General features: G+C 45.8%; 1 protein-coding gene across 2 annotated transcripts in view; it reads right to left on the minus strand.

Moving 5' to 3' along the window:
• Positions 1-12,752, minus strand: part of scube1 (signal peptide, CUB domain, EGF-like 1) — a 145,786-nt gene that overhangs the window by 90,990 nt on the left and 42,044 nt on the right. For both annotated transcript variants that reach the window (XM_067254644.1, XM_067254643.1), the window contains exon 4: positions 2,835-2,969. In XM_067254644.1, coding sequence (XP_067110745.1) covers positions 2,835-2,969 — 135 coding nt within the window. The remainder of the gene's footprint in view (positions 1-2,834; positions 2,970-12,752) is intronic.

The raw sequence follows: 12,752 nt of genomic DNA on the forward strand, positions 1-12,752 counted from the left end.
TGTGTGTGTGTATGAGTGGTAAAGTGTAGTGTGTGTAAGTACTGCAGGACTGTGTGCAAATCACAGCTTCTTTGTGAGTATGTTTCATGTCAGCATGTGTGTGTGTGTGAGTCTTACACATTGTGAGTGTGTGAGAGAGTCTTACACACTAGCTAGAAACTGTACATTCAGCTTTTGCACTGTTTTTAAGTAACTGAGATGATATTTCTGACCTTCTGTATTCTATTTTGTTGACCATGCCTGGTAGCTGAGATTAGGGTAAATACAGACCATTCCTTAACTCTAACAACCAAAATGGAGGAACAGAGATAGGGATACAGAGAGAAAGGCAGAGAAAGAGAGACATACATAAATTGAAAGAGAGAGTGAAAGGCAGAGAAAGAGAGAGCAAGACGGTGTGTGAGAGAGAAAATAAACAAACGTAGAAACTCTGCTGGGACACCTTGACGCTGCTGCTATTCTCGTCCAAGGGTGTGTGTGTGTGGAGGGGGGGCAGACAAGCATCCAATTGAGGAGCACAGGGGCAGGGTGGGTCTGGGGCAGGTTCTGGGGGTTAGGGGCTTGGGGCTGATTGGGTGGATCGGTCAAGGCTGGATTGGAAGAGTAACCACAGGTTGCTTTATAGCCTGTTGACCCAGAGCATCATTGACAGGGCCAGGAATTACATGTGTTTACCAAGCGCCTGCTTTGATGTGCAAAAAAATATAACAGGCACCAAAAGATGGAAGGAGAGAGAGCATTCTGAAGGCAGATATTCGTGTTCATGTTTATGGGTTTCCAGAGAGCAAACATGGACAATTTCTATTTCTGCATCTCTTTTGCCTCTTTCCTTTCAGACCCTCGTCAGTAGAGGACCTTAAGCTATGAAAAATCTCTCTGTGAGCGAGAGAAGAGAGGTGAAGAGTGAGACGGAGAGAAACGAAAAAGTGACAGAGAGGGACAGAGAGAGAGAAAGAGAGTGAACGACAGAGAAAGAGAAGATGTGTTGCTCCTCTCCTCATCTCCTCCCACCCAAACCTTCTCAACACATTCCATGACTATCTGACAGTGACATCACAAAATTGAGAAATTATGAAGTTCAAAATGACTTTGCTGTCGACGTCTGAGTGTTGGCTGGACGGCCTTGTCTGTTTGTTGAACTGCTTTGAGGAATGTGGCCTGATTCCTGTGTGAGGAGGAGAGATCTCCCCGCACCCCCCTCCCTCTCCGGTCACCTCCTCAGTGGCATTCTGACAGCGTTACGACAGCCTCCCCCCTTGCCACTCCGGGTCGATCCCATCAATTATCTTTGACAGACAGAATGACCCAAGGCGGCTGGAACGTTGTCAAGGTTAAGGATGGGGGCTTGCGGTTAGACGCTGTCGAGCGCTCTTAGACACTGCGGCACGCCCACGCTTGACCGCCTGTTTGTCCGGTGTCTGACCTCCCTGCGGCACAAAATGGGAGGCACAACCGGCCTTGATCCCACCCACCACCTCTGACCTCAGCCCAGCGGTGATGTCATGGGCTGTGTCACAAGAGTGAGGGTGCCTTGTCATCTGTGACTTATTAGAGAGAAGTCCAGGGAAACACAGACAGACTCCTCACACTCACACACAATCTATCTTTCATATAAACTTACAGCCCTACTGGACCGTAGCTCTCCTCGACCCTGTGTGTGTGTGTGTGTGTGTGAGTTGGGACTAGGGATGGGTATCGAGAATCGGTTCTTGTTTAGAACCGGTTCCCAGTGAATCGATTCCTTGGAATCGTTAGCAAAATTCCTTAGCGATTCTGTTAACGATTCTCTGTGCCGTTGCGCATGCGCAAACTTTTATAGTTTATTCAGACAGACTGCAGCAAACATGGCAACTAGGAAGAAGCGTTCTAAAGTTTGGTTGCATTTCAAACGACAAAATTACAACAACGCCACTTGTAACGTGTGTAAAAAGTCTATTTCGTCGAAGGGAGGAAATACTACAAATATGAAGAAGCATTTGAACACACAGCATGGAATGAAGTTACTGGAACGTCATGTATTCGATGCATGCAGCAGCGCAGCTAATGTTCGCGCTTCATCTCTAACTATCTAAGGTAGAGCTAAACTGCTCAAAAGTGATCACAACCACTTGTTACTGTGTGAAGCAATTTGCCTTTATTGTGTGTAGTCGATCTAGTTATCTTCTGTCCCGTCGTTTGAAGCATACATTTTAGCTCCGGCATTCGTCTCCCATTAGTATTGATCTTATTGATCATTTCACGTTATCGGGGCGGCGTGTGTTATCAGCAAACGTTCGCGTGTTGCATTATTAAACTGAGCATATCGATTTTTAATCCATTATTAAATTTAACATTTTAATTGTTTAACCTTTTAATAGTCCTGTTAAATGTGCCTGAAAACGCCTAAACAACATACCCAAAGTACATTGAAAGCTGTTGTTGAACCATTTGGAGTACATGCATGTAAATGGTCTCTTCTGAAAGGTGACACTGAAGTTATTTCCCCTGATGTTAGGACCCCTGTAAGTCCTACTGGTGTTGAGTAATAGAAGCTTGAACACAAGGAAACTGAAAGTTTCTATCTCCCGACTAGATTTTGTTTTGAAAACAGAGGCCTGAAGAGGCCTAGAGGTGGTAGGTATTAGCTCATTTCAGAGCCAGTCAAAGCCAGTTTGAGAAATTCGTTTAGAACGAGTGTGTGTGTGTGTGGGGGGTGCAGGACGCACAGACCTAGTTGGCTGTGAGAAGGGGGAATCGATAAGAGAATCGATAAGGAATCGAATCGATAAGCAGGAATTGATAAGGAGTCGGAATCGTTAAAATCTTATCAATACGCATCCCTAGTTGGGACTGACCATCTGAGCGGTGGATGCAGGTGTGTTGGTTGTCACTGAGGAAGAAGCCATCCTTGCAGAGGCACTCGTAGCTTCCCATGGTGTTGACACAAACCTGTTGGCATCCCCCATTGTTGTCCAGACACTCATCCACATCTGAGAGAGAGAGGGAGAGAGAGAGAGAGAGAGGGGGGGGGGAAGAGGAAGAGAGAGAGAAGGAGAAAGTGGGATGAGAGACAGAGATAGAGGTTTCAATGTCCAATCTATGATCACATAAGGGAAACGTACAATTCAAAATAACTGATTTATCATCCCTCAAAAAAAACCCTACCATACAATTACCATTTTTAACTCACAAAAGAGACAAAAACTAATACCCATAAGTATTTCTGTTTTTCCCCTATTTACCTTTCAACTGAAGTAAGGCTGTCTAGTTTAATTAGTATTATTTTCTATTCATTTGCCGTTTTAGAAATTTAAATATCTTTGGCATGCCTTAAAGCAACATTGAAGTATACATTTATATTGAGAGTGAGAAAAGGAGGGAGGAATAGGTAGAGAGAAAGGGAAGAGAGAGTGAGTCCAGACACAGAGACATTTTCGGCAGCAAGGTAAAAAACACACACATGTAAGGTAAAAAAACACACACATACATACACGTTTTACCTCTTGTACGATGTGTTCTAACTGCACGCGACTTCTGTTGTGAGCGCATAAACTTCCCTATAACAGCAAGTCACTGAACTGTCCTTCAGAGATTTATTGTAGGAGCTAGCCAGTCTCTCCAATTGCAAGTGTAATAAAGACAGATTCATTCACAGATTGTGAATGAAACACTCCTTTGTCTCCTGGTTCCATCTTTGTCTAAATTAAATAGGTAAACTTAAAATGTCCACAACACCTACAAAACAAGGGGTAGACAAGGTTTTTTAACAGGGTGCATTGGCCTGGTTCAGTTCAAATCTGTACAGTACATACAGTACACTGCTTTCCTACACAATTGTCTACAAATGTGTGAAACGCGTTTATGTGTGTGCCTGAGTGTTTATAGGACCCTGTTGTGTTGTTGGGAGCTCGCTAAATCATTGGCAGAGCCTTCTGAGGGCAGGGAAGTCAACTGGAAACGTATAACACCCTCCACTGACTTTAACAGGGATCAAACAGGACTTGGCTGCTACTGTGGAGAGAGAGGGATAGACATACACGTGTGTGTGTGTGTATGTGTGTGAGTTAACCGTTTCATTTTTGGGTGGACAGCATGTGTGTTTTGTTTAGTCTGTGCTTGTTCCGTAAGGTGACGCAGGCAAGCCCGGTTTGTTGGGGTCATAAGCGGGATCGGGCACAGGGCTCCCAACACCTGTCTGTCTGTCAACCTGTTTGTCTCCGTCAGCCTGCCTCCCTGCATGCCTGTCTGTCAGCATGTCTGTCTGCCTGCCTGCATGTCTGTCATTTTTATCCTTTCAAAGAAATCTATCTATCTATTATCCATCTCTACAATCCTCAACCAATCATGTAGCAACAACTGACTGAGGTATAACCCAGTTTATAATCGCTCTGGATAAGAGCGTCTGCTAAAATGACTAAATGTAAATAATAGCTGGCACCAGTTTATTAAACTTATGCAGTAATTTTCTCTATCCATCAAAACCACAGACAAATGAAAGAGCATCAAAGTAAGAGTTTCCCCTTGTGATTAGAAGAGTCTAATCACAAGTCTGCAAAGAAAGTAGGAGTGGTCCCTGGTCAGACATTTGTCCCCTCTTTCCCTTGCTCTCCATCTCTTTCTTTTTCTGTCTACTTCCTGCTTTCTCTTTCTGTTGCTCAGTCTGCCTCAGATGTCACCAGGTCTGTGTGATTTCAGGGGGACCCCTCTGTCTGTCCATCCCTCCATCTGTCTGTCTTTCTGTCTCAATTGCTCATAACACACACACAAGTTGCAAGAACCCAGACATTCTAGAACACTTTTCAGCCCTTTTTATTAAAATACTTCCTCAGGACCAGTGTAATCTGAAAAAAGAATGTCTGGGTTTTTGCAACTTGTGTGTGTGTTATGAGCAATTGGCAGGCATTGACAGGCATTTAGCCTGTGATCTTACTAGTGCTCTGTGGTAAAAGCATACAATGGTGGGTGTGGTTAACACATGGTCTACAATGCCTGTCTGGGTGGCTTACACACTAATACATACTGTACATAACCCCTAACCATACCTATATTTGCCTGGAATAGACATCCTCTATCTCTCTCTCCCCCACCCCCCCACCCTCCTCCCCTTAGAATTTGGTGATAGGCTTGTTAATTCCCCATGGAGAACGGGTCTTGTTAACGCTGCTCCGGGGAGTACCTGAAGATTTTACTGTCATGTAAACTTACGGGGAGGGGGGTCAACTCTGTGGTGCATAGAGTGCCGTATGTTTTGTCTATGCCTTTGCCTTTTTTCCTTTTTGCCGTGATCAGTCATACACAGAGAATGCCTGCCTATGTTTGCCTGCTTATCAATCATTGACATGAAACTGTTCTGTACATCTCCCCATATGCCCCATGCTACAAAAGGTGCCATGTTGGAAGACAACGGTTTACTGAAGACAAGAGATACTGCACATTCATGTACTAGATATTAGATATTACAAGCCTGCTGGACCTGACCTGACCTCTCCTCTTTTTCTCTCTTGGTAACTCTCTCACTTTCTTTCTCCGTCTCTCGGTCTCTCACTCCCTGTAAATATTTCTCTCTGTCTCTTTTTCTCTACAGAGCCTATAGCAAGACCTTAGGGCAGAGTACAGATGTTCTAGCCAGCTAGCCAGCTGTGCTCCGGCACATTTTCAGATCACCCTACAATGAACCCCCACAACTTGTCTGTTATCTTACATCATTGCATCATCATACCACCATTCTCCATAGGCTAAGTTTTCCTCTAATTGGCCTCTCACTCTCTCCTTTTGGTGCTAGGCTAGGACTTGACTCAAACAAGAAGGCAACCATACAAACACAACTCTCTTAAACACATCTTGTTTCTCCCAGTGTCTCTACATATCTTAAACTTAACCTTAAAACTTAACCTGAACCCAAACTCTGATCCTAAAACTATTCCTAACTCAACTCTTAATGCAATTCTCACCCTCACATTAATTCTAACCACTGCCTTTAACAATTAAAAGAATGAAAAGAAAACCGGAAACAATTTATATTTTGCTAGGAACAAAACTGAAAAAAGAGACTTTATATATTTTTTATGTTCTGGAACACAAATGTTCATTTTTCAGAATCAGAAAGGGTTTTAATCGCCATGAAAGTTTGCACAGACAAGGAATTTACTTTGGCAGGAAGGTGCATCCATTCAACATATAGGAGTAAATATTAAATAAGTGGTGGAAGTCTAAACAAGTCTAACTATACTATACAAGTGGTTCAAAATCTAATTAACTAATACTAACTAATACTAAGGGGACAGGTACGAAAATAAAATTCATATAAAGTATAAAATAGCTATAATGTACAATATAAAAATACAAATCGGGTGCTTAGTGCAAATATGACACAGGTGCAAAAAATGGCATGGGTGCAATATATGACAATGGTTTAAAGTCTGAGGTCTGTGTGTGCCCTTGGCCTTGTTGAAGAGGCCAGTGGCAGATGGAAAGAAACTGTTATTGTGGCGTGAGGTTTTGGTCCTGATGGACCACAGCCTTCTGCCAAAGGGGAGTGGTTGAAATAGAGGGCCTCATGTACTAACGCTTTTGCGCCCACTTCAGGCGTATTTGTTTCGCAATTTGGGCGTGAAAGCATGGCGAGGTATGTACAAACATGCCGCACTGAGGTAAAAGCGCAGACTGCCTGTCGCGGGAACTGAAAATGGCAAATTGCACTTTTCCGTGTCATGCATATGCATTCACGGGAGGGTCAAGGGGAAAGTGGGAGTTTCCCATAAAGAGATGGGAGGGGATGCATAAAGTGCGCCTAATTATGTATTCCGCGGTATGTATAAAAACCGCCTGTGAAAGCGCGCCTCTATTTTGCGGTGAAAATTCTGCGCCTCTTAAAAGCGGGTGTAAACCAAGGTTGCGGGTTTCCTCGCATATGCCTCCTGGTGAAATGGCAGCAGTAATCTGAGCAAGACGAAGGCATAGGCCAAGGAGACGATCTGAAAATATTTTTGCCACAAGGATCACACTTTTTCAGATGATAGAACACAAAATCATTACGACTTTGTAATTTCGGTCCAGATGGAATTTTTTTGTGTCGGTGTGGAATTCCGGCCTTGTATAATATTTAAATCCGCTGTTACTTCATGAACAAGCTCATCAATTTCGTTATCATTAAATCTTTGTTTTCACTGTTTTGACTTTGGTGGCTGATCCATGATAGAAAGAGAGAAGGAGGCCCATTCAATTGCGCGTTTAAATGCTCGCAATTTACGGTATAGTGGGCGGAGAAAGCCGCTGATTACTCGATGAACTGCAGGTTTGGTAAATACGATGTAAACTGAAGTATCAGCGTGTGCTTTCTGCGGGTTGGCCATGACGCTGATAACGTTCACGCCTGTGAAAGCGCACCTCTATTTTGCGGTGAAAATTCTCCACCTGTTAAAAGCAGGCGTAAACCAGGATCTGGTGAAATGGCAGCCGTAACCCGAGCAAGACGAAGACATAGGCCAAAGGATTTTTGCCACAAGGATCACACTTTTTGAGTTAATTGAACACAAAATCATTACGCGTTACAGATTAAGCAGCCATAACTGTAATATTACAGTTATTAGAAGGAATCAAAGATTATCGAATTTCCGACTCAGCGTTCACATTCCATTCCAGCAGTTGTTAAACTCCTCGCTATATTACAAATGTTGGCATCAGGATCATTTCAAACAGTCATCGCTGTTTTGACTTTGGTGGCTGATCCATGATAGAAAAAGAGAAGGAGGCCCATTCAATTGCGCGTTTAAATGCCTGCAATATACGGTATAGTGGGCGGAGAAAGCCGCTGATTACCCGATGACCTGCAGGTTTCGTAAATACCACGTAAACTGAAGTATCACAGCGTGCACAATCTGCGGGTTGGCCATGGCGCTAATAACGCTACGTTTGCAAATGTACGTACATGAGGCCGAGAGGGAGGAGGTGGGAGGAGTTGGCCACAATCTTTTGCGCTCGCCCCAGCGTCAGAAAAAAAGTTGGAGATTCTCAGAGTTTATAAAGTCAAAAATTTACGAGAAAAAAACGATTACATTTGCGAGAAAAAAGTCAGAGATTCTCTGAGTTTACAAAGTTTTATAACTATAAGTTTTATACGAACCTCATCACTTCACTTTGCATGGTCAACCTCATCACAGAACACATGACGCCGCTTGCCATGTAGGCTAAGCCTGTCTATGTTGCCATTCTGCGTTGGCCGCCCTGTACCTCCAGAAATGGAATTTGCAGCTGGACTGGTCAGTGAGGGACCTCGATTTGATGAGTCCGCTGTTTGCCCAATGCAGTGTATTAATTTCAAAGAATGTATGCCGCTATGCTAATTGAAAATACTGCATGCTTGCAGTTACTGCGGGGACGCTCATCTACATGAGCTGTGTGCCCTCATCGGGCCCACCCGACCCCGAAGGGCAAGTGAGTAACTGGCGTCAACCCCTGTGAACGTTTGGAGACTTTGTGCGTGGTAAACTGTACTTTTCTGTTCGGTTGACATTCGGCTGCCGCAGCAGCCCACGCATCTTCGACATGCTGTCGGAAGCGCTGTGTTAGATTTTGTTGAACGAGCTGCCTTGCCTTTCGTTCTGCACCTGTTGAGCGATGTTTATTGGTGGATTTTTTGTGTTCTTTTGTGTTGCATTTCCATGTTGCATTACACAGTCGACAAGCTAGGTGTCCCGTTATCTGACGAGAACTGTAGGCCCGCTGACCTCGCTTGAGTTCCTAGGCATCCAGCTGGACTGCACAATAATGCAGGCGTCGTTGACCGCGGAGAAGCTCAAGTGCGTTCCCTCCGTAATGGGGGCCTGTAGTGCCGTGTCCATGAGCAAACGCGAGTGCTTTCTCTGCTAGGCCATCTAACTTTCGCAATGCCTATTATTTCTCAGGGGCGTGCACGGATGCGGCCCCCTCGGTTGGGTTTGGGGGTTACCACGGTTGAGAGTGGTTCTGTGCTGCGTGGCCCGTGGGCATCCTGTCCCTACCACCAGAGCGCTATTCCAGTGCGCTCCACGAATTGTATCCGATTGTGTTTTCTTGTCGTTGTGGGGGCATTTATGGTGTAGGAAACAGATCACCATGTTCTATGATAACGAGGCAGCGGTCCACACAATCAATAAGGGGAGTATTCGGTGCCTTTTATCAACCGACTCGTCAGACGCCTCTCCTGGACGTGCATCCTAGGCAATTTCATATTGCGCGCAGCTACGTTCCAGGGCTAGCCGACCAATGCACTGATTCCCTGTCTTGTTTCAAATCGCAGGAGTTCCATGCGCTGCGCTGTCACGCATCGCTAGATGGCCTGACATGATGTTTCATTAGGCCGTGCTAGATTAGGGTCGGGTGGTTCCATCACGGTGCTGCAGTATCATGTATTTTCCGCCTGTCACTACATGAGGTTGGTTGTGTGCTCTCCCACATAAAAATCCTACAACTCTGCCTGGCTTCAATATTCTTCATACTGTGGTGCGTTCTCTGTGAACCCTCTGCCTGTAAACATGTCCGTGCTGTGCACATTTATGGTGCACCTTTTCAAGTACTGCAAGCTGCAACCGTCGTCCAACGCATTGGTGGCAGGTGTCCAGTTCCGCGTTCGGTGTATGGATCCCCGTCTATCCGTCTTCTCATGAGCGGTCTACGGAAGCAGCAGCCCATCACTCTCCCTGTACTGCACAAACTTGTGCCCACTCCTAGACGCGCTACTTTCGATCCGTCTTGCAATCTCACCATATCCGATTTAATAATGGGAAGTGGGATTTTCACCGTTGTACTGAAGCACAGCAAAACTGATGTAACATGTAAAGTTGCCCCCATTGTGATCGGCCAAACTAACTGTACCTTCTGTCAAATCTCCTCTATGTGCCGGTACCTGCTATGCCGCCCCCAGGCAACACCTTAAAAGCCCCTGTTTGCCAGTGATGCAGCTGCAAGGCCATGACCAGATTGTGGCTCACGCAGCGCCTCCAAATCCTGTGCGAGCGCTGTGGCCTGTCCCCGGACCTGCATACGGCATATCCCTTCCGGATCAGGGTGGCCACCTTTGCTTCTGCGAAGTTGTCCACGTCCACACTGGACATTGTGGAAGCGCAGAAACTAATGAGTGCTTGAGAACGGAGACAATGTTTGCACAGCTGATACACAATATAGAGGCTTGCATTATATAACGCTCAGTGACTATCTCTACTCCAGACATAGTGCTCAAGCTGAGCAAGTGCTCAAGCTGAGCGGGTCTGAGACCTACGGGGACCAATGTAGTCCATAAGAATCCTGTGGCTGGGTGGCTTCATACTAGCCTGGCTCTGCCCTTCTACGTACTTCCGCTCAATTTTGATTTTGCTTCTGTACTTCGTCTGGGCATGAGGTACATAATTCAGAAGTCTCAGGTTAACTTTCTACCGGTCCAATCTGCGAACAGAGGGAGTGGCTGAGAACGATAACGTTGATGTTGTGTGCTAGTTTGTGTTGTAGTTCCGTAATGGCGGCGGAGAAAGATGCGAGCGAAGCCATTCGGTCCGTTGTGGCAACGCTGCCGAATATCCATAAGCTAAAGCCGGAGCAAGAACAAGTTTTGCTGAGTTTTGTTGGTGGCCATGATGTTGTGGCCCTCCTCCCCACAGGGTTCTGGAAAAGTTTGATTTTCCAGCTACGGCAGCTAGCTCCGTTACAGTAGTGGTGAAGGCGAACGCTAGCAATTGTTTATGGCAGATCCAGAGTGGCTCTGGGCAGATCCAATAGTTTTAAACTTCAACAGAGTACCCGCCTACAAGGAAGTCAACGCTTGTCAATGGAGCGATCCCAGACTCTCTGTACAAATGAAATGTACGAGAGTCTGGTTAGGACCAGGCTAGCTTCATACATTGCTAATGCTAGAATGTCTCTTCGGATCTCCATGTAGCCATCTCCTCAGGTGTGCTCTGATGCGCTAAGTTAGCCATCAGAATCCACAGTGTCTACATGGAGACATCCGTTAAGATGCCCTGGACTTACAGGGAACAGTGGATGCTCTGCTGACACATTGGTTTTCACATCCTGTGCAGCATCCCATGGCTGCGCACACACAGGCGCATTCGCGTACATCCTTTGGGTTGCCGACAGGCGCTAGAGGGCAGGTCTCTAGATGTAGCATAAATCTGCCCTGTATGGATGAGAAGGCTGCCAGATCATCATAATGCTAGAATGTCTTAGTGAGTTCTCCGTTGCTGCATGCACCAGTAATATTTCATGGAGGTATCTCAGGAGATACCCGTATAGAGTCCAGAGAACAGCATGCTGCTGACACTTTTGCTTTCCTTCCCACTAGATAACATATCTCCGTGTTCCAGCGTACTTTGTGCTGCCTTTGTGAACATCCTGGGCTCAATGACGATCGGCCGCTAGAGGGTCAACGCTGCTCTAGGAGGTAGCTATCTGCCCACCGTCGGATGAGAAGGGTACTGGGGAGATGGTTGGTGTATGGGGCTTGGTTGTGAGCGCATGTCTTGTCACTGGGTCTGGACGTGCGTGGAACGGCTCCATTGACCACACATCAGATGGTATGCAACATGATGGATATGCACACATAGCCTTAGTCATCGTTAATGCTAGCATGACCCGGGCATCCAGAAAACACCTTGTTTTTCACCACTAGTAAATAGTGGGAGGTCATGTGGTCCTCCTGTGGCTCAGGAGGAGCGACGCTCCGCTCTACACATAGTATAGACTGGTGGAGCGCTCTCTGCTTCATTGTCATGCATGCTGCAGCGAAGGCAGGGAGCGCCCCATGTTAATCCAATCCGCTAAAGTCAAACCTATTTTCATGTATATGAATAAATGGTGAAATCAATCACGTGAGTGTCTTGACTGAAATCCGCGAAGCCTAATTCAGGCATGATACTCGGGCATATCACCCATCACCGTGTCCGCCCATAGATTTAGCTCCGATAGGCGGCACTATAAGTCGCACACATGCACGTACACACGCCCCTTGATTACCTTAGTGTTCTGCGTTGCTGCCGCCCTCCACCATCCCCTTCTCCCCCATGTGTGTCTGTCAGTGCTCCCTGTTGGGGGATTTCACTCGTTGCTCCCTGCTTCATTGTCATGCATGCTACAGCAAAGGCAGGGAGCACTTCCCCATGTACATCCAAAGTCAAACCTATTTTCATGTATATGAATAAATGGTGAAATCAATCATGTGAGTGTCTTAACTGAACTAATCCTAGCTAATTCAACCCATGCATGGGTGAGAATGGCAGACTGACTGCTTTGGCAGAGGTAATGGGTCGAGGGAAGAAAAAGATGGGCCTTCTAGTCTACGGGCCTTATTTAAACAAACAATCTGAAACGCAAGTATCAAACTCGAAACGCATGTCACTTTGTGGGCGGAACTCGGGTGCTGTTGCGATTATACCGGGGGGATAAATGACTCTTGCGCCCGACGCAAATCTAAAATGGGTTGGTCTGAAGTAGCTAATTTACCTGCGTCTAACGTGCGGCTTACGCCTGCCTGCCTGCATTCCTCAATAAAGATGTCAAATAGAGAGCAGGTCCATCACCTCTGGCAGAATACATGGCCAAGATAACCAACATAGAGCAAAGGGAGAGAAACAGAGGGGTGACAGAGAGCAGGAGAGAGAAAATGAGAGAGAGAGAGAAAGAAAAGGAGAGAGTGAAAGAGACAGCAGCAAAGGGAGAGAAAATGATGACCGAGGAAAAGAGGATTGACAGTAATAGTGGGTATTACCTTTTAAAAAAATAAATAATAATAATTGTGCATTATA

The sequence above is a fragment of the Osmerus mordax genome, chromosome 17 (assembly GCF_038355195.1).
Source record: "Osmerus mordax isolate fOsmMor3 chromosome 17, fOsmMor3.pri, whole genome shotgun sequence".
Taxonomy (NCBI): Eukaryota; Metazoa; Chordata; class Actinopteri; order Osmeriformes; family Osmeridae; genus Osmerus; species Osmerus mordax.